This window comes from Boleophthalmus pectinirostris, unplaced genomic scaffold (assembly GCF_026225935.1).
Source record: "Boleophthalmus pectinirostris isolate CB_2022bp ecotype Guang Dong unplaced genomic scaffold, ASM2622593v1 HiC_scaffold_6, whole genome shotgun sequence".
NCBI lineage: Eukaryota > Metazoa > Chordata > Actinopteri > Gobiiformes > Gobiidae > Boleophthalmus > Boleophthalmus pectinirostris.
This window is the reverse complement of record NW_026571447.1, coordinates 4,782,897-4,805,042: the sequence shown is the minus strand read 5'-3', so window position 1 is coordinate 4,805,042 and position 22,146 is coordinate 4,782,897. Positions and strand designations below refer to the sequence as shown.

The 22,146-nt window shown below is 39.8% G+C and overlaps 1 protein-coding gene across 1 annotated transcript in view; it reads right to left on the bottom strand.

Annotated features, from left to right (window-relative positions):
• LOC110156660 (thrombospondin type-1 domain-containing protein 7A-like) overlaps positions 1-22,146 on the bottom strand; it is a 594,009-nt gene that overhangs the window by 327,231 nt on the left and 244,632 nt on the right. The window contains exon 9 of the mRNA XM_055163373.1: positions 11,703-11,771. Within this exon, the coding sequence (XP_055019348.1) occupies positions 11,703-11,771 (69 nt within the window). The remainder of the gene's footprint in view (positions 1-11,702; positions 11,772-22,146) is intronic.

Sequence of the window (22,146 nt, the reverse complement as noted above, 5' to 3'; positions counted from 1 at the left end):
TTCAAAGTGCTTTACAGAATAAGAAATACATTAAAATCATAATAAAAACAAATCAAAACATAAATAATCATGAAGATTAAAATTTTAAAAAAGAGAGACATAAATTGGAGAGAAGAGTGCGGAATGAAAACCTTTCAGTTATATGCACAGTTAAACAGAAATGTTTTGAGCCTGGATTTAAACAGCGTCACAGAAGAGTCTGTCTCACATGTTCAGACTGTTCCAGGTTTTAGCTGCATGAACCTGAAACTCTGACTCCCCTTGTTTAGTCGTGACTCTGGGCACCAGCAGGAGGCCGGTCCCTGAGCTCCTCAGAGTGTGAGATGGTTCATATGACACTAACATGTCACAGATGGACTTTGGTGCTCGGCCATGGAGAGACTTGTACAAACAGAGCTGTTTTAAAGTCTATTCTCTGAGGCACAGGAGCCAGTGCAGAGACCTGAGCACAGGACTTATGTGCTCGTACTTCCTAGTTCGAGTAAGGACCCGAGCTGCAGCATGTTCTGGATGTTCTGGATGTTCTGCAGCGTCTCACAGCTCGTTTTGGAGAGACCAGTGAGCAGAACATTACAGTATCTAACCTACTGGAGACAAACGCATGGATAAGTTTCTCCAAGTCTGATTTAGACAGTAAACCTTTGATTTTTGCTATGTTTTTTAGATGGTAAAAGGCTGCAGATGTTATTGACTTGATGTGGCTGTTAAAGTTCAAGTCTGAGTCCATTATTACCCCTAGATTTCTTGCCTGATTTGAAGGTTTTAGAGAGAGAGACTGGATAGGGTCGTACTGCTAACCGTGAGGAGGTTTCTAATAGTGGAGCTCCGAAAGGTCGATTTTACATAACCCTCTATAGACCCCAGCCCTTCAGCAGCTCGGTCACATGACATAAACACGTTCTTTTGTTTCCTGGAAGCTCCTTTTTCTTCCCCCTCCGCTATCTGCACCCAGCCACGCTCCATTATCATAGCATGTTTACACACAAAGATCTGCCCCGGCTCTGCAGCATCAGCCCGCTCCTCCACCGTGTCGGCGTCAGGGAGATAAATTAGCCGTGATTATCTGGCAACCGCATCGCGAGGGCCCATAAACCGCAGACCCGCAGCCCACACGTGAGACCCCCCTCCGCACGTCTAACTCAGAGCGCAAAGGAGACGGTTTCATGAGGGAAGAGGAGAGACAGGACTCCCCGGGGAACTTTGTGCCACAGAAAACAAAGACGGTGTCAGGAGTGAAGCGGAACGAGTCTGCGGGTAGAATGCAGTACACAGTAGTATTACACAGATGGAGTGTGTAGAATGTAGTACGCAGTAGTATTCCGCAGACAGGGGATGGCGTATAGGCCCGGCGAATGTGTTTATTATGGAACATGTAAGAGGTCTACAGAGACGGCAGAAACAGAAGAGACAAAGATTTCAAACCACAAAAGGAGAAAGTAGGAATTTCCACTGGCACAGCTTATTTCTTTAGCTTTCAAAACCCTTTCTGACATTGTTAAAGGGAACATATTTCGCCATTCTCTGATCTATGTTCTAATGTAATTTCCTCTTCGCAAACAAACCTGGAGTTGTGTTTTGTTTCATTCAAACATGTTTAACACACAAATCCTGCATGTTTAGGCTGAGTTGTTCTCGCAAACTGAAAACATTCTGTTCTACCTTGTGACCTGCCTTGTCAAGTGGTAATACAGAAAGTGCTCCACTGTGTTTTTAAACTCCGTACACCTTCACTCAGGCATGAAAATGGATCAGGGTTGAAAAAAGTGAGAAGGGTGCGCAAGGCTTTTTTTTGGTTTGTTTTGTTGTTGTTGAGTGCACTGGGGCATCTATTTCGGGTTAATAAGACTAATCGAGACCAAGACCAGTCTAAAACCACAGGGTCCCAAGACCAGGACAAGATCTAATCGAGACCAAGACCAGTCCGAGACCACAGGGTCCCAAGACCAGGACAAGATCTAATCGAGACCAAGACCAGTCCGAGACCACAGGGTCCCAAGACCAGGACAAGATCTAATCAAGACCAAGACCAGTCCAAGACCACAGGGTCCCAAGACCAGGACAAGATCTAATCAAGACCAAGACCAGTCCAAGACCACAGGGTCCCAAGACCAGGACAAGATCTAATCAAGACCAAGACCAGTCCAAGACCACAGGGTCCCAAGACCAGGACAAGATCAAGACCTCTGAGGGTCAAGACCAAGACAAGACCAAGACTTTTAAAGGCCAAGGCCAAGACCAAGACCATGGCCCATCGAGACCAAATCAAGACCATCTTTGACATTTTCTACATTTGTTTGTATTTTACAGTTATTTTGGCACATTTATGTCAATGTTTTTATAAATCTATCTCCATTTTATCTGATTAATGTTAATTTAGGCTTAAAATAAACCTAAATCTAAAGTCTGTACACCTTTTTTGGATGCTCACCCATGGTTTCATGGACATTTATTTTGTGTTGGAGGGCCTGCAGAACAGATTGTGAAGGCCTCCGGCACGCTTCTTTGACTCTGACTCTGCCTAACAACAAGTGACATACATTTTGATTAGTTAGCCCTTCTGATCAGCACGACTAAACCAATGTGTGCTATGAAAAAGCGGGGCTATGAAAAAGGGGCCTCACGATCCTTCTGACTTTTTGGGTTTAAAGCAGGAGGTGTCAGAAAAGTTACCACAGGGAGAACTGGCTTGTGGCGGCCAAACGTTCATAGCGACGTCACTTTTTGATCCTTCGATGTCGGCTCTTCCTATCATTGTTACGCAGAATTCACCAAGCGTTGGATTGTTCACCCACTAATAGGGAACGTGAGCTGGGATTAGACCGTCGTGAGACAGGTTAGCGTGAAAAAGCGAGGAGTGGCGCTCTGACGTGAGGCAGATGGACAAGTACAATGTTTTAAAAAGTTTAACCTACCCTTTGATAGATGCTGATGCACAACGACATCAGCGTTTGAAGCACCAGTACAAATTTATTACCAACAGCAGCAGCCGTAATGAAATATGTTCGTAACCCCTACCCCCTCAAAAACTTTTCTCGTAGAATCTATCACGTAGGTCACCTGTTTTGGCTTCAAAAACAGCAAATTTCGCTGAAAAGTGAGAGATTTTCATGCCTGTTCACTAGAATTATTTTGATAATTTCAACCCTGGAATCTCTACTCAACTAAAAGGCAAAAGGTAGCTGTAAATTTGAAAGCTACTGCTACATGACATCACAAGCTGGAGCAGAGCATTTTGAGCTTTGAAGATGCACACAGACTAATAATAAAGAGTAACTCAAACGTGTGAATGAAACAAAACATAAATCTAGGTGTGTTTTTGAGGTAACAACATTATAACACGACTTAAAGCTCTCAAGAGTCAAATTTGTGTAATATAGGACTTTAAAAATAGCTCTACCTTCACGATGACCATGACAAAATAAGAGTTCCAGCCTCCTGTACATTTTTGATTGACTTTTAGAACTTTTAGCGAGCAAAAAAAAGTGAGTATTCGGCGAGTTCAGGAGACAGACTTGATGAGAGCTGCATTTGCAAACCCCAGAGGACCTGGACCGAACTTCTCTGGACACTGTTTTGGAAACTTTCAACTTTCAGGCAGTGAGGCTGTAACACTCGTCTGCATTTCACCTCTGAATGTGACTTAACTTTTGTCAAATTTTGTCAGTTTTATGGAAGATCATTTGTGTCATCAGATTTAGAATTTTAAATACTGTTACATTTCTCACTTTGAACTTTTTAACTGTGGAAAAAGACAAACATTTGAATTGTTTTTATTCTGAATATCAGTTGTTTTTAACGATGCACTGTGGAACTTTTTGGTTTCACCTGCTTGTTTCTATGGCTATGTCTGGAATGTTCCACAGTTTGACATTTAACTGATCTACGTTACATTTATTAAAATACCTGTGGTTTTATAGCTCAAAAATACCTAAAAAGACACACACACAAAAAAAAGAAAAAAAACAGGGATTGCCTCTCCACAGATCTGACTTGTAACTTGGTCCTGGTTTGGTCCTGATCCTGTCAGATCTCAGAAGCTCACCAAGGGCAGGCCTGGTTAGTACTCGGATGGAGACCACTGGGAATTCCAATTGCCACAGGAGGGAGCTAGTGGCAGAAACTGTTGTTGTGTCCTTAGGCAAGACACCCACATTGCCTAGTATGAAAATGGTGTGTGCGTGAGTGTGAGTGGTGGTCGGAGGGGCGAATGGCGCAGATCGACAGCCTCACTTCACTCAGTCTGCCCCAGGACGGCTGTGGCTACAGTAGGAACTTACCACCACTGAGCGTTGACTGAATGAACAATGAACTGTAAAGTTCTTTAAGTATCTTGAAAGGCGCTATATAAATACAATGATTAAATAATTAATAATAATAATAATGATTTAATAATTAATAATTAAGTAATTGGTCTCCACGAAGATAGAAAGGTTTAATGCCATAGTGTGAAACATTCCAGACAAAGCAACAACATCTCCATACAGAAAAACATTTGATGGACCCTCCACCAGAAAAGTTACACACTTTTGAGTATACATTGTGTTTAAAATGTGATATATTATTAAACCCTGAAATTCCACAGTAAAATTCAGTAAAATCAGTCAAATCAAGTGGCTGTTTCCTATTGGTCTTTCTCTTCTGTGGGCGGGGCTTATAGTCAAACAGATGAGGTTTTGTTAAGGCTTATTCTGACCAATTACATCAGTTCTCTGGCTGTTTCCATAGAATGTACATGTACATGGACATGTCTAACCTGCTAGTCTTTATTTGCTAAATATACTCGCCGTTGGAATTCCAAATCTTGAACTTTGCTCCAAATTTGCTCCATAATTGTCACCCTCCATGAGCTTCATTTGACTGGAGGCGAACACTGAGGGTGTCTATTAAGTTAAACTAAGTTAGAGTGGATCACTTAGAATCGATCGCTCAGGCCTTGGCATCTTGGATCTTTGCTGAGAAATGTTTCACAGATTTTACACTCTGAATTTTAACTGTTGAATTTGGAAATATAAGTCCTGAAAATGTAAAGGTGTTTTTTTATTTCAAATTCTTAAACATATCGAATGTTTACTTCAGCATAAAATTCAGAATAAAAACAATTCAGATATGTTTTTTTTTTTTTTTTTTTTGAAACATTTGAAGTGAGAATTTGACCTTCATTTAATATTCAGAATCCGATGAAAGAAATTATTTTCCATCTTCCAGTTTTGTAATGTATTAGTCATTACAGACACTGGTCGCAGACTTTTGGAGTGTGAATCACACTTGTAAACTGTGGAGGGTTAGACATGAGTCATTTAGAAGCAGGTTTAGGATGAGTCTGCAGAGAATCACATGTGAACCAGGTTTGACTGAGAGGAAAACTGCAACAAACAAACCCACGTGTGTTTGGGAAATGAAGATTTCAAGCTGAGCTTAAAGGTCCAATATTACACAAAACGGACTCTCGTGAGCTTTAAGTCATGATAGAATGTTGTAACCTGCTCAAACACAGAGCTGGAGTTGTGTTTTGAGTAACACTTTATTATCAGTCTGTCTACATCTCTAAATCTCAAAATGCTCTGTTCCACCTTGTGATGTCATGAAGTGATGCCGTTTACCTTTAGTTTAATTCTGTTTAATTACTTACCATTTAGTTCAGTAAAGATTGGTCATTCTTGGTCTGAAATCATCCAAATGATTTAAGTGAAAGTATATAGTGTTTAAAAACCACAGTGGAGCACTTCCTGTATTACCACATGACATCACAAGTTGGAACAGAGTGTGCGAATGAAACAAAACCAGAATCAAAGTCCAAGTATATTTGTGATCAGGAAACAATATAACAACATAGATCTTTTTTTTTTTACTAAAACAATGTTTTAAAAAATCCTCAGTTTGGCTTTTTTTTTTTTTTTTTTGGTTTCAAATTGTACTTGCTGGTTGAAAGTCATGTCATTATAACGTTTGTCTAAGTCTCTAAATACACTTTGTAAATCCATAACTGTTACCTAGCAACCATGTGGGATACTGGTCCAAAACTCTAATATACAGAGATTGTTTTTAATAAATAAAAATGTATGAAAAGACCTGTTCTGCAAAAGAACTTTTAATCAGGAAGAACATTATAACACGGTAAAAAGCGCAAGAGTCCCCCTCTGGTTCACTCTCTGATTGTCCAATCAGCAGCTCTGAATCCAGTGATGTCATACGCTGCTTAAGGCCCTGGTCACACCAACTCAAAATCTGATTGGTTGAAGCAACATTTTCATGGACATTTATTTTGTGTTTCAGGGCCTTCAGAACGGATTGTGAAGGCCTCAGGGACACTTCTTTGACTTTGACTCTGCCTAGCAACAAGTGACAGCTGAAATGTGATTGGTCAAATACTTTAATATGAAAATCCATGTGTGGAAGCAGCACAAGCATCAGAAAAGCTCTGAAAGGAAGCGGACAGACCATTTGGAATTATTTAATAATAATATAATTAACATCAGACTGTGATAGAGACATTTTTTTTTTGGTCAGCAGAGAAGGCCTTGCAGGTCCTGACGCCCCACCACTGTTGTATATGCCTGTGAAGACTGCCACACCCTACAGGATTTTTCAGTCTTAAAAGATTTTTAATCATGCGACAAAAGACAAACACCACAGACACAAGGAGAATCTTATAAGATTTTAAATCTCCGATCATAAAGACTGCTGGGATACGTCTGCAGAGCACAGAATATAAAGTTGTGAGTGTGATCGCGTCTGCTGTTTCCTGTTTACAGTAAAACCAGTCACTTTGAGACTCAAGTGTTCAAACGATCAGAGCTCTGCACTTCTAGTTTAAATACAAGTCAAAACTGTGTTATTATTATTTGTGAAATGTGGTGAATACTTCAGATACATGATTTTAAGGTATAGAAGGTTGGAGATAAAGTACAAAGGAAGTAGAGTCACTATCATTAACCTGCAGCTTCACCTCGATCCGTGCGCTGTGAATGTAAACAGACACACGTGAGGAACTACTCTTGCCTTTTTACTTTTAAAGAACACCTCAAACTGGATTAACAGTGCAGTTTTGTGGACTGGGTGTCATTATTTGCTCAGGACAATTTCTATGGATGAGACGCTGCAGAGGTGAGTAATAAAGTCGCCTCATTATTTTCTCTGTTTACTTTGTATTTTGCGCCGCTGTGTCCGTCACTCCTTCTGCTCCTGACGCTGTTCTATTCGACGTTGCTGTAGCGTTGCTGATGGTTGGTTTCAGAATCACCACACATGAGGAGTGCAGCGGCTTCAAAATCGCACACGAAGACTCAATGTCAGGTCACACTTACCCGAAATCAGGGAGAAGCAAATCACAACCAAAATCGGGCAAATTCTCCTGTAGTGTGTGACGGACTTTAGTCTCAAAAACGATTAAAGTAGCATATCGAGTCATGAGTCACGTTCAACAGAAGATAGACCATTTATCATTTTTTGTTCTTCTATTCTTTACTTTCTTTACTAAACAAAATGATCTCAAACAAACAACAAAACCCCAAGTTTCCATTTTAGTCAAAGCGTTTTATAGCAAAAAACAATTTAATAACTGATAGGATTTCATATTGGAATGGCTAATGCTAATTCAGAGTCGAGCACTTTGCGCAGCTCATTTGCAGTTATGATCTTATGCTAATTAGACCTTGATTGCATTTACAAAAACATCCGAATGCACTAGACTTATACTGAGAAACAGATGCTCGAGCAGAGGAGAGGAGAGAGGGAGGGCGCTTAAAAGACCAAAATCAAAACAAAGAAAACACGATGACGTTAAGACAGAAGAAACAGCTCCACAGCAGAGTTAAAAGTGCATTTCACCATGGAGATGTTGTTGCTTTGTCTGGAATGTTCCACAGTATGGCATTAAACCTTTCTATCTTCATGGAAACCAAACCAGACTGAGTTACAGGTCAGATCTGTGGAGAGGCGACCCCGCTCACAGCCAGAATGTCTGTTTTTATAGATATTTTTGAGCTATAAAACCACCTGTAACTGAATAAATGTAAATAAGTTAAGTAAAGTAAATCAAGTTTCCATCTCACCTGACAAGAAGAGTTTAGGGCACAACATTGTAACTTTTAAACTGAAGAAAACCAAGATGCCTTTCTTTATGGAGGTGTGATTGCTTCATCTGGAATGTTTCGCAGTATTTTATTAAACCTTTCTATCTTCGTGGAGACCAAACCAGACCAGGTTGCACACTGCAAAAAGTCAAATCTAACCAAGTTCAGGTGACTTGAATTAAGGAAGTTTCAACACAACTTGAGTCCATTTCACTTGACAAGTAAAATTTTCTGCATCATGGAACAAGACTTTTTGTAGTTAAAATATGAAAATACATCTTACTACATTAAAGGTCCGTGTAGCACTCATTCACTCGTTTTTCAAAATAAAACCAAAAATAAGAAAACACAACAGTTTTCTTCATTATTTGTCACCAAAACCAAAAGAGCGGATAATTATTTATTTATTTTTTTTTCCAGTTTTCGATCTTGTGTTTAAATTAATAATGGAAAAAATTTGATAATTTCCCGTTTACGTGACTTAAACTGGTCACCCAACAGTGTGTGCAGGCTCAACTCTGGGCCCATCCCAACAGTCCTGGTTTAGTCCTGGTTTAGTCCTGGTTTAGTCCTGGTTTAGACCCTGGTTTAGACCTTTAGACCTGGTTCAATCCTGGTTTAGTCCTGGTTTAGTCCCTGGTTTAGACCTGGTTTAGACCTGGTTTAGACCTGGTTTAGTCCTGGTTCAGTCCTGGTTTAGTCCTGGTTTAGTCCTGGTTTAGTCCTGGTTTAGACCTGGTTTAGACCTGGTTTAGACCTGGTTCAAACCTGGTTTAGTCCTGGTTCAGTCCTGGTTTAGACCTGGTTTAGACCTGGTTTAGACCTGGTTCAATCCTGGTTTAGTCCTGGTTTAGACCTGGTTCAGTCCTGGTCCTGGTTTAGTCCTGGTTTAGATCTAGTTTAGACCTGGTTTAGACCTGGTTTAGTCCTGGTTCAGTCCAGCATCGCAGTTTAAGTCACGTAAACGTAAAACGGCCGTTATCTGTTTTTCCCATTATTCATTTAAACACAAAATCAAAAACTGAAAATCTAATCATTATCAGTTTTTTTTTGTTTGTTTGTTTTTTTCATTTTGGTTTTGGAGACAAATAATGAATACAACTGTTGTTTTTTGTTTTCTTATTTTTGGTTTTATTTTGAAAAATGAATGAAAGAATGATACACCAACAACTCTCTGCATTTAAAATAAGAAGCAAAATCTAATGTTGCGTGAATGAAGAAAAACAGACTTATTGCGTTGGTAGATCATTTTACTTGTCAAGTTGAATCTACTAAATAAAGTCAAAAGTTCTTAATTTAAGTCATTTTAACTTGCCTAGACATTACTTTTTTCAGTGCAGGTCAGATCTGTGGAGAGGTGACCCTGCTCACAGTCAAAATGTTGTTTTTCTAGTATTTTTGAGCTGTAAAACCACCTGTAACTGAGTAAATGTAAGGTCGAGCTGTTTAATGTCACACTGTGGAAAATTCCAGGAAGCGCAATAACATCTCCGTAGAAACAAGCAGGTGACGGACCCCCAACCGAAAAAGCTCCAGAGTGCACCTTTAAACCACAGCACTGCACTGTTACATAACATGAGGGGAGCAGGGAAGGGAAAAGTCATCTGCATTTTTGCTTCATGTGTGAAAATCCGAGAGTGAGTTTGACGAAAGGAGCAGATCTCACAGGGAAATGTCGCAGTGGTGAAAAGTACTTTGCTTCTTTGATACTAACACAACCAGTCAAAAGTTTGGAAAGTTTGCGTTAAAGGGCACATATTGGGCTATTTTCTGATCTGTTCTGATGTTTCCTCGTCACAAACAGACCTGGAGTTAGTGTTTCGTTGCGTTTGGATCATTTTAGCTCTGGAATCTTTACTGAACAAAAAGGTAAAAGGAGCTGTTAAGGGGCGTTCGCACCAGAGCGTCAAAGCGTTGAGTTTCTAAATTCTAAAGTCTAGGGCGTCCTGCGTTTTTGTCAACCAATCAGGGACGAGTATCCAGTGACGCAGTGACGTTATTATCAGGAAGAAAGACCCGAGAACCGGAGCGACAGCCACAAACATGAGCGGAGCATAAATATATACATCACAATCACAGAGCGGATCACGAGGACTATACCAAGACCGGACCAGGACTAAACCGGGTCTAGACCAGGACTAAACAAGGACTATACCAAGACCGGAGCAGGACTAGACCAGGACTACACCAGAACCGGACCAGGACTAAACCAGGATTAGACCTGAACTAAACTAGGACTAGACCAGGACTAAACAAGGACTAGACCGGGACTAGACCAGGACTAGCCCGTAACTAGACCGGACTAGACCGGGACTAGACCAGGATTACACCGGGACTAGACCAGGACTAGAAGGGACTAAACAAGGACTTGACCAAGATTAGACCGGGACTAAACCAGGACTAGACCAGGACTAAACCAGGACTAGACCAGGTTTAAACCAGTACTAGACCGGGACTAGATCAGGACTAGACCGGGACTAGGCCAGGACTAGACCGGGACTAAACCAGGACTGATCCAGTGTCATTAGTGGAGTATAAATAAATATACGCCGCAGTCGTCGACCCGATCGCCTCCGCTGATGGTTTCATGTCATAAAAACACTAAAGTCTCTCTCAGTCTGGTCTGACACCATTTTGGGAAAAGACCGGGACCGGGCTCTTGTTTCCAGGGCAACGGACGAGCGTCAAGTAAACTGGTATTGCTTCATCACATGACAACGTGGAACAGAAATTTGAACTTTGGAGACTAATACACAGACTAATAATAAAGAGTTATTCAGACATGTGTGAATGAAACAAAACACAACTCCAGGTCTGTTTTTCAGGTAACAACTTTATAAAATAGATAAAAGCTCAAAAGCGTTAATATAAGTAGCAGAGTTAGAAATTTGGGGACCTCAGGCAAACTTGAGTTTGGGGCCCTCACTATAATGCACCTTTTTTTTTGTTGTTTTTTTTTGTTTTGTTTAAAATATTTATTGTCTGTTTTTTCCCCATTGTTCTTGAGACACCTCATCTCTTTTTATTTAAATTATGGTGGATTGGAAACTTGTCTTATTAGTTCAGTCGCCTACTAGATAACCAGAACTGAAAGTAATTTTATTATTTTTCTTGTACAGTTACATTTTTGTTTACATCCATTACATCTGATGATTATTATTTTTCTTATGATTATTTAAAAGTAAACTATTGTCATTTAATGTCATATTGAGAGAAAATCTAATTGCTCTGAGGCCTGGACCATTAGTGGCACTGAAGGTAAATGTTTGGGGGCCCCTTCAGGTTTGGGGGCCCTCAGCAGCAGACTACATTTACCTAATGTTAGCACCGCCTCTGGTTAATACAGGATTTTTATGTAGTTACTACGCCTGCATCATTCTTAATAAAAGGATTTGTTATTCATTACTTATTATTTATTAAGTTTTTGTTCATGCTTTATTAAAGGAATTATAGGTAACTACACAAATTAATCTGTGTCCCCAGAGTCTTAACCTGCAGATAGAGAAACATCCAAGTCTGTCTGTAGTTTCAAATAAATATATAGAGTACTTCTTCCACCGCGTATTGTCTGTACACAGAAGGGACAGCAGATGGGAGTGATGTTGTCATGGTTACAGGGCTATACTCTACCTGTGATGGTGTAGCTGACAGAGAGCAGGGGGGGCACGCTAGGCTTCTGCTGGGTCTGGCTCTGAGCCGCTGGAAGTACAGGGACACACAGGGACGTTAGCTGGACAGTCTAAAGAGACTAAGGCACTGTACTGAAGAAGAAGAAGAAGAAGAAGAAGAAGAAGGCACTAGAAGGGAGGGGCCAGGTATCGGTTCTAATATCGGTAAGGGTGACGTCAGAGGGATTTCACAGGTGTTGTTGTGTTTTGGTCTTATCTAGAAAATGCCGATATCTTTTTAAAATCCCGATGACGTGATCGGTCTGCTTCGTGATCACATTTGAGTTATGTCAAGGGTGTCCTGTAGGGAGCAGTGTATCAGTGTGTTGGATAGAAACTATAGTCTGAATAAAGGCATGGACAAAGGGAGTGTGACGTCATCCATAGTGTTCAGCTCCAGTCAAATGAAGCTCATCGAGGCTGATTTGGTGACAAGTTGCATATTAGATACAGGAATTAATTTATGGACAAAACAACAAAATAAAAACAGCAGCATCATGAAGAGAGGGTTAATACAAACATTTTGAGACAGCAGCAGTTGTAGAGAGACGGATGTTTTTTTTTTATACAAAGTGACTTAGAGCCAATTAGAGTCAGTGGAGCTGGAAGCAGGCCCATGATCACATTTGTCATGTCCATTTATTTAAACGTCTAAGGGTGTAACAGTACACAAAAATCATGTTTTGGTATGTACCTCGGTCTTGAGGTCAAGGTTCGGTTCATTTTTGGTACATTATGGGAACAAAATGCAATAAAAAACATTTACTTGTTGTTGATTTGTGTGTTTATTAAAGCAAAAATAGCAATAGCAATGGGCAAATAAAATAAATGCAAAGCGCTGCTTGGTAATACTAGTAAGTTAAATTAAATATTCTCAAATAAGCAACAAATGTGTGAAATATTATTAAAAATGAATTCCTTGTAAACAGTAAACAAAACTTTTCAAAAAGTAAAGTGCAGCACTGACAGTTCCAGCATGAAATTTTACTCAATCTTCATATTTTTGGCCAGAAGAAAAACAACTTGTCCACATTGTCTGCAGTAAGTGCAGATTTGCTGGCAGGTACAATGTCTCCAGTGGTTGAAAATCCATTTTCTCTAGGGACAGAAGTTGCAGGTATGGGAGGAGGAGGCAGAGATTCCATGCTGGCCAAAGGGGAAAGTGTGGACCGTGGAGTAACGACCGTAGTTTTGGTTCGTAGGGATATAGTCAAGGCGGGTGGCAATTGTTGTCAAGGCATCCATCTTAACAGTAAAGTGCAGCAGGAAACACTGTCACCCCAAACTGGGATGAGTTCCCTCGTGAATATTAAAGAGCTGAGCCTCTGTGTAGCTGCACATGTAGTGGCCGAATGTAAACACACAAATTGCGCAAACTCACTTGTGCGCAGCCCTGCACCAAACCCAACATCCTGTACCAAAACGTTTGGCACATATACATGTACCGTTACACGCCTAATACTAGGGCTGTGCAAAAATATTAATATATTGATATACTGATATATCGATATATCGTATTGTTTGTGTGATGATACAGTATCGATATCGTGGGCTGCTGTATCGATATATCACCAAGAGTACTTTGGGGTATGTTTTCACTAATTATTTTATCACAGCACTACAGTTTTGTTGCTTGTTCAGAGGAAGGAATCTTTTTTATGCAACACATTTGACATTTGGGTCCGGTCAAGCAGAAGTAAACAACAAGACCAAAAATTCAAGTTAATACATCTGATATAAAAATGTATTGAACAGATACATATGTACTCTAGTTTATGAAACTGTTGACCTTTTTTCTGTACCATTTTTGGTTCTAAAGTTCCATACGTTTTAAACAGACCATGTATGAAACATGGAACAAAAATCATGTAAATAAATGGATGTATTTCATCATATCTTGTGTTATTCGATTTTTGAACTGTTGATGAAGGTACATGATTTTTCAAAAAAAAAGTATTTAAAATGATAAAAATTTGCTTGGAAGGACTGACATATTTTATAGAAATAGTTTCCTTTCATTTTGAAGTAATATTAAAGTATTCAGAAGAAAAAAGTTGACAAATTATATAAAATCCTGCACCTTCTACTTGTTTGTACAATTTTCCCTCCGTTACTTTTCCCTCCGTTACCATGACCTTTCTTAATAAAAAATCTCATGAGTCAAAAAGTAAGAGGTTTTTCAACCTAATCTTGTACCATATGGTAGAAAACTATATGAAGCAAATATTCAAACCAGTTTGTTAAGGATATGGAAGTGAGAACCAAGAGTTATCACTGTTTGGATTTATTTCCCAAAAAGTGCTGCATATTTCATTCCCTCCGTTACCGACATGAGTTTTTAAATTTTTTGTCAACAACTTGAAAGAATATCACAGGTTTAACTTGACCCTGTTGGAGTGTAACTCTTTCCTACATTCTGATACTTTACTTATTTCAATAGTCCCTCTAGTTTCTGAATAAGAGACATTTGAATGTCAAAAATCTGCCCCTGTTTCCCTCCGTTACCACTTGACCGGACCCATTTTCACTGTTTTGATGATTAAAATGGGCATTTTTCAGATGAACTTTGCACAAGAAGTGGTTTAACAAACACTTTCAGTATCAGAGCCATGATTTAGCTTTTGTTTTTTATTGAACCATATTGAAACAATTTGAAATATATCGTATTGAACCAAAAGTGCACTGTACATGTGCATATGTATCGTATCGTGGCCTTTGTATTGAGGTATGTATCATATCGGCAACTTCTTAATGATACCCAGCCCTACCTAATACCTTCTATGATAAAAATACAAAATAATGTCAGGTTTTATAAATATATAGGCCTAATGAAATATGAAGATTGGGGCGGCTGACCTTGGTGTTTTTTATTTTGCTGTTTTATTCATAAATCAGATTTGAACATTAATAGTTGACAAACTGGGCATCTTCTATCTCAGAGATCTGATTTACAGCAGATACTCACGGTCAGAATTCCAAATATGGAACTTGGCTGAAAATTCTCCCCTATATATAGCACTAAAATAACTTAAGGTCAGCAAGACGTTCCATAAGTGCGAAAACACATTATCATATTTTGTGAGAGGCGAAGTGCTGGGGAGTGTGGTCGGGCAGCGGACTTGAGTGAACAGACGTCTCTCATTGATCTATCCTCTGGTCAGCTCCATTCCACTGTAAGTACGACAGAGCGCGGGCCATAATCAGAACGTATTAACATAGCCATGCCAAATGACTATTGATCTCCTCATACGCAGCCAAAAGTGCTGAGTCCACAACATTTCAAACAGCCTGATGTCATTCCAATGTGTTTCTAAAGCATACATATTCATAGATGATATTTTTAGTTCACAACACAATATTGGAATCTGGCAGCTGAACAAAGTTTGGAAGAGTCATTACAGCTGGCCACTCATGCAAGAGGCTTCTTCACTTCTGAGTCTGAACATAGACAATTCTAGACGAAGGCTACGTTCAGACTGCAGGGCTTAACACGCAATTCGGATTTTTTTTTTAAATCCGATGTTTTTGCGAGGTTGTTCACATTTCCAATTAAATGCGACTTGTATGTGACTCCAGTGTCTCGTACCAGAGCCAGAACATGAACAACTTACTTGTTTTAAGGAGGAGATTGAGAAGGAGAAGGACGAGGTTTTTTGGCCGTGGTGTTTTGTGGGACAGCGGCAGCGACGTTCATTGAAAGGAACATGTGGATGTGGAGACGGAGCCAAGAGTGGTGAGTGGTGATGTGCTTCGCTTCAGTGACACGGAGTTCATTAACAATTTTCGCCTACTTCAGCGCAGAATAGTGACGTTTGTGGCTTGTTGATAACGTGTAGGTCGGATGAATGCACTTTGGCCGTTCAGACTGAAGTCACATGTCAAAAGATCAGATACAGGTCACATAGGGGCCAAAAAATTGGATTTGGGTCACTTCAGGCTGCAGTCTGAACGCAGCCTAAGTGGACTAAGGGAGTGTGGCGCCGTCCATAGCACTTGGCTACAGTCAAATGAAGCTCATCGAGACTGGCAGTATGAGCTCTATTCAAGCTTATGTCACAAACCAGGAAGACGTTTGGAAAGATGTGATTACAATTTCTGGCAGGGTCTGTTTGTGGTAGTAAGTCTGACAGTTTTCTTCATCTCTATGTCATTGTTGTGTTCCGTTATGTTCGGCTAATCAACAATTTCAACCATACCTCAGTTTTCATCATTTCCCCACTCAACAACTCTGAGCACACTGGGTACATACGATTAGAAGAGATGAGGGGTCAAATTCCAGACAATTCCAAACAGTGCATGCGTTTGCAATCTGATCACATTTACTTACAATGCATTTTACCACAGTTAGTCAGCGAGCCCAGTGTCGGGAACTACACCGGAAGCTCTCTTTGCATCTTTCCAAATGTCTTCCTGGTTTGTTTACGTAAGTGTGAATAGGAGTAGCCTATTAGGGGCAAATTTGGAGCTGAGTTCCATATTTGGAATTGCAACTGCCAGTATCACAAAGAGCCAATCAGGAGCAAGGCTGCTGAAAGTGTGAGCGCTTAGCAATGCTGTCAATCAAACCTCTGGGAAGAAGACACCAGATTTGTCAATTATTAATGTTCATATCTTGATTTAGGGACCAAATAGCGAAATAAAAACACCAGTATCATGTAGAGGGAGTTCATATGAACATTTTAAGACCAAAATGATGAGGCTCGCTGCAGCAGTTACAGAGATGTACCATCTACAGGCAGTAGGGGAAATTATTATTCAAACATGCTAGACAACTTGGGTCAGCAAATAATGAGATACAGACTTTTACCTGTGACGCCACAAAACTGGGAATATCACCATTACATGTTTTTATGTGGCTTTTACTAAACAAGGGTGAGTAAAGCAAAATACAACTACAATAACAATGTTATAACAAGTTTACAATGTCCAAAAAGTCAATTCTGCATTATATGTGTTTAAATCTACTGAATTACACTAAGGTGTGAACTGCCACCTGAGTCACATTTTGCATTCAGAAAAAATAAGGCATTGACTTTGGCTACATTTATATGATGTTGGTATGAACAGAAGACGCAAAAGTGGCGTTGCGTCTTCACTTTTTTATTCTGCGTTTAGATGAGTGTTTTCGAAAGGAAATCTGCGTGCATACGGTGACGCAGAAGTGTGTGGAATTCAAATGGGTAAAACTGTAGGATCCAGAATTTGACAGAGGACTGCAGATCCTTCTCTGTTCATTCATAGTATCTCTGCAGATTCTGTACATTTGTTGGGAGCCTCCTGTAAGTTTATTAGAGCAGCTTGAAGGTCTGACACATGGAAATGATCCCATGTTTGTTTCTGTGTACTGTATGTATATAACGTAAACACATACATGATGTGAGCGGATCTGATCAGAGTTTTGCGTCTTGGGCAGTGTAGATGGAAACACTACAGCGGAGTGTATGCAACTTTTCCTCTCTGAAGGGTGGTTTCAGATTTTTGCATTTTTAAGACACAAAATCGACATCACCGTCTAAACGAAAGGCACTTCCGATAAAATATTTTGACGTTTTTATTCGCAAGCATGTAAACAGAACCCTGTCAGAACTGAAGAAGCCTCTTGGAAGAGCAACCAAATGTCTTCAGTCTTAAATGGAACCTACCTTAAAGATTCAGAGATTACACAGACAGATTGTATGATGTTTGTATTTTTATTCAACCAAATCAAATGCATTAATGAAATCTAAATCAACTATTTTCCACGGCACCTAAAGGTACCGCAGCACCGCTTTGAGAAACCCTGCACTAAGCCCTCATATGGAGCCTATACGCTGTAAGAAAGCGTAACTGATCCTGGGTCAGATTAGATGCTCTTATAAAGATTAAGATGTAAACGATTAGCTGTGTGCAGATCTCTCCTTCATATGGACGTGTTCATATCTGCTGTTTATGTGGAACGCACGTCTCCGAGGAGTCACATGATCTGGTTCACACTGGTCACAGATGCAGCATGTGACGACCAGAATAAAGAGGAGATTAAAGACACACACTGGACCGGGTAGAGGACAGAAACTGTAACATAACGAATAAGAGGTTTGGTACATGAACATGAGAAACATAAATTAGCCACTGAGCCTTAAGACCAGCTAATGATTCAAAGCCAACAACAAACAGAATCCATCTTCTACTTATTTCCAGTGTTGGGGAGTAACAGATTACATGTACCAGAGTTATGTAATCAGAGTACAAATTATGAGTAACTGTATTCAGTTACAGTTACTGTTTCAATGAGTGGTAATTGGATTACAGTTACTTTGTTGACCCCCCCTTCTTTTTTTTTCTTTTTTCCTGTAATTCCATTCCAAACTAAACCAGGTCCAAATTAGATCTAAACCAGGACTAAAACCAGGTCTAAACTAGATCTAAACTAGATATAAACCAGGTCTAAAACAGGTCTAAAACCAAGTCAAACCAGGTCTACACTAGTTCTAAACCAGGTCTAAAACAAGACTAAAACCAGGTCTAAACTAGGTCTAAACTAGATCTAAAACAGGTCTAAAACAGGTGTAAACTAGATCTAAACAAGGTCCAAACCAGGTCTAAAACCAGGTCTAAACTAGTTCTAAACCAGGTCTAAACCAGGTCTAAAACCAGGTCTAAACCAGTCTAAACCAGGTCTAAACCAGGTCTAAACCAGGTCTAAACTAGATCTAAACCAGGTCTAAAACAGGTCTAAACTAGTTCTAAAACAGGTCTAAACCAGGTCTAAAACAGGATTTAACAGGACTAAACCATGCCGCGTGGATCGTGGCTCCTCGTCTTCTATCAATAATATTTTTAATTTGGTTCAGTAAAGTCTGGGCTTTTTATTTTCTTTTAGCAGACTTCTTCAAAACTTCTTACGTGAAGATTTCCTCATCTTTGCTTCTCTACAGCAAATCTAGTAATCCAAAGTATTCAGATTACATTACTCACTTTAAGTCATTTAATGGATTACATTACAAACTACATTTTGGGGTATGTAATGTGTAATCTGTAGGGGAATACATTTTAAAAGTAACCTTCCCAACACTGCTTATGTCCTGTCACCATTTACTCGCCCAAAGTTGTATTCGTGCACGTTTGAACAATCTGTAATGGTTTTATATTACGCAAAATTGACTCCTGTCAGCTTTAAACCATTAGAGTGCTGTTATCTAGTCAAAAACACAGCACGAGTTGTGTTTTGTTTCATTCACACATGTTTGAGTAACTCTTTATTACTAGTCTGTGCACATCTTCAAAGCTGAAAATGCTCTGTTCTATTTTGTGATGTCATGAAGTGGTAGTTTTCAAGAGACAAATCTTTAATTCAGTAGAGGCCGGCAATTATCTGAATGATTCTAATGAGGGTGTATGGAGTTTAAAAACACAGTGGAGCACTTCCTGTATTACCACATGACATCACAAGGTGTTTTCTATTTGGGAGAAGAACTCAGCCTAAATATGCAGGGTTTGTGTGAATGAAAAAAACAAACTTCAAGTGTGTTTGAGATGATGAAACAAGATTAGAACATAAATAGTGTAATATGAGACTGTTACGGGAATATTTACATCGATAATCTCTATACACGCATCAAGAATCTCAGACTTCCGGTCATTGTGCAATTCATACTGGGAAGGATTTTCCAAAAAAGTGAGCGTCAAACCTCCATGTTTGTTTTCCCAGTGGGATGCGTCTATTGACAAAGCCGATCTTTTCTAGTCTTTTGAACCATATCACTTTTGTTTCTGGTTCTGATATTGTCATATTTTAGTTTTGGGATTCGGACATCATTAATTGTGTGGTTGTTGGATCCTAACAGTGGAAAACGGCTCGAGAAATTTGTTTGCGAACTCCATAAATGCAAATGGGAATCAGATGTGTGTGACTGCAAACCTCTGTTCAAACTGTTTCCCTTCCCAACAGAATTGAAAAATAGTGAAAGGCGAAGGTGATGGGCAGGATTGATCCACGGAAAGAACGAAAAAGGACCTTTGACTGCTTAAATCATCCCGAGTTTGCAGCGAGCATGTTGTATGTGGAGCGCCATGACCGGAAGTCCGAGATTCTTGATGTGTGTATTGATTGTGGATTGTTCATTGACAATCCCTGGAACTACAACTGTCTACCTCGTAACTTGTAATCTTGTTATCCTATTTATAGCTGACTAGTATCTTGTTATCTTGTGTAGGTCACATTGGCCTCGTGCCACCACACGATCTATCGCTTCTATCGGTCCTAACCAGTTCCGACTTGTTATGTTACTGATTGCTGCTCCTGCCTTGTGTTGGCCTGTCCTTATCCTGTGTGTTTCTTTCAGTGCTTTATGCCTCTTTATGAGGTATAAATACTCTATATGCATTGTTATGTTTCAGTTTAGGGGAAGACGACACACTGTCATGTTTGTGCGTACAATTGCTTTTATAAATCAGACTCCTTGATTTAAGACAACTTTAAGTTCTTTTATTGTTGTAGTCTAGAAATTTCACAACAGAATGTTAAGGTTATATTTATCACTTATCACACTGCTCTGTATTTACTTTGTTCTCCAGTTTTATTTTCTTAATTGGCGATTTGGCAGCGTCACGTATTTTGGAGAAAATGAGAAAAAATCTGCAGGCTGGATCAGCTCCCACGGGGCACTGCGGTTTTCTACTTAGGCTACGTTTATATGATGTCGGTCTGAACAGAAGACGCAAAAGTGGCGTTGCATCTTTAGTTTTTATTCTTGGTTTAGGCGAGAGTTTTCAGGAGGAAATCTGTGTGGATACAGTGGCGCAAAATTGTGTGGATTTGGATTGTGTGTGCATGTCAGACGGCTCGGTGGTGATGTATGTGACATAAACGTATACACGATGTGAGTAGATCTGAGCAGAGTTTTGAGTCTTGGACAGTGTAGACAGAAACACTACGGCAGAGTGTATTCAACTTTTCCACTCTGGAGGGAGGTTTCAGATTTGTGTGTTTTTAAGTTCCAAAAATGCCATCACCATCTAAACCAGGCATGTCCAAACTATGGCCCGGGGGCCAAATGCAGCCCTCAGACAAATTTTTCTTGGCCCTCAGACTTCCAGGTGAATTGGCCCAAATGACTTTGCATCAATTAAAAAAAAAAAAAGTTTACTGCAAGTTTTTTGGAAATGTACCTTGATAAAGCCAATATTTAATATTTTGTCTGTGATTTTAAGGATCTTAGCATGAATAAAGTCTGATGGCTCATTCTAACGTGTTAAACATGCACACATTTCAATTATTCCCTGTACTGAGCATCAGTCTACGGCCCTCGATCGGCCCTCTGCTTCGTCTGTGTTTAGATATGTGGCCCTTGATGAAAAAAGTTTGGACACCCCTGATCTAAACAAATGACATTTCCGATAGAATATTTTGTCATTTTTACCTGGAAACGTTCTCATGTAAACAGGACCTTAGGAAGTCGGTGAACTTGTTTCTTTTAAGTCATTTTAAATATATCTTGTGATTTAACATATCTAAATTATAACAATGATCAACAGTTGTCATGGATTCTATCTATATAGCAGAACACAAGCACAATATGTCTACTTCAATACTAAACACCGGAAAAAAAGTCTTCCTTAATAACCATCATGAATATACTAAAATGGAAGAAATGAAAGCAGATATGATCGTTTTGAAAATCTGCTTTGACCCAAACCGAAGACTGTGCTCCTAATTAGAAAAATGCGCGGTGAGGGAGCCTTTAGTCTGCCTGAAAACCACCTGGAGACCGCAGCGTTCGGAGGGGGCGTCTTGGATCAGATGTTCACACTTTGACTGGAGGATTGTGCGGATGTGTCAGGTGCCATGTTTGGTGACAGGTGTAATGTGTGATGTGTGCAGGAGTCTGTGATGAGGAGCGTGAGAGAGAGAGAGACGCTCCAGCTGCAAGAACCAGAGCAAAGACAAGGACTCCCAGGGGTGAGGAGGAGACGGGGGTGAGGAAAAGAGGGTGAGGAGGAGAGAGGCGGGTGAGTCTACAGTAGTACCTGGAGGGAGGAGGGTCGGGTTCTGGATACATGAGCAACAGTGTGATTGATCTAACAGGTATCTACACTTCAAACTCCGCCCCTCCAACCAGGTGTTTGTATCAGAGACATCAAATCAGTTCAGTTCTACATGATGTCACATAGTACTTGAAACTGCAGTGGCCCCTAGAGGCAGCACACGCTTTACTGTTTTGAACACAAAGTTTTCACTAAAATGATCTAAAGGACTAGGAACAGCGGCAGACACTGGGCCTTATTCAGTGTTGGGGAGTAACAGATTACATGTATCGGAGTTACGTAATCAGAGTACAAATTATGAGTAACTGTATTCAGTTAGAGTTACTGTTTCAGTGAGTGGTAACTAAATTACAGTTACTTTGTTGAAATAAATGGATTAGATG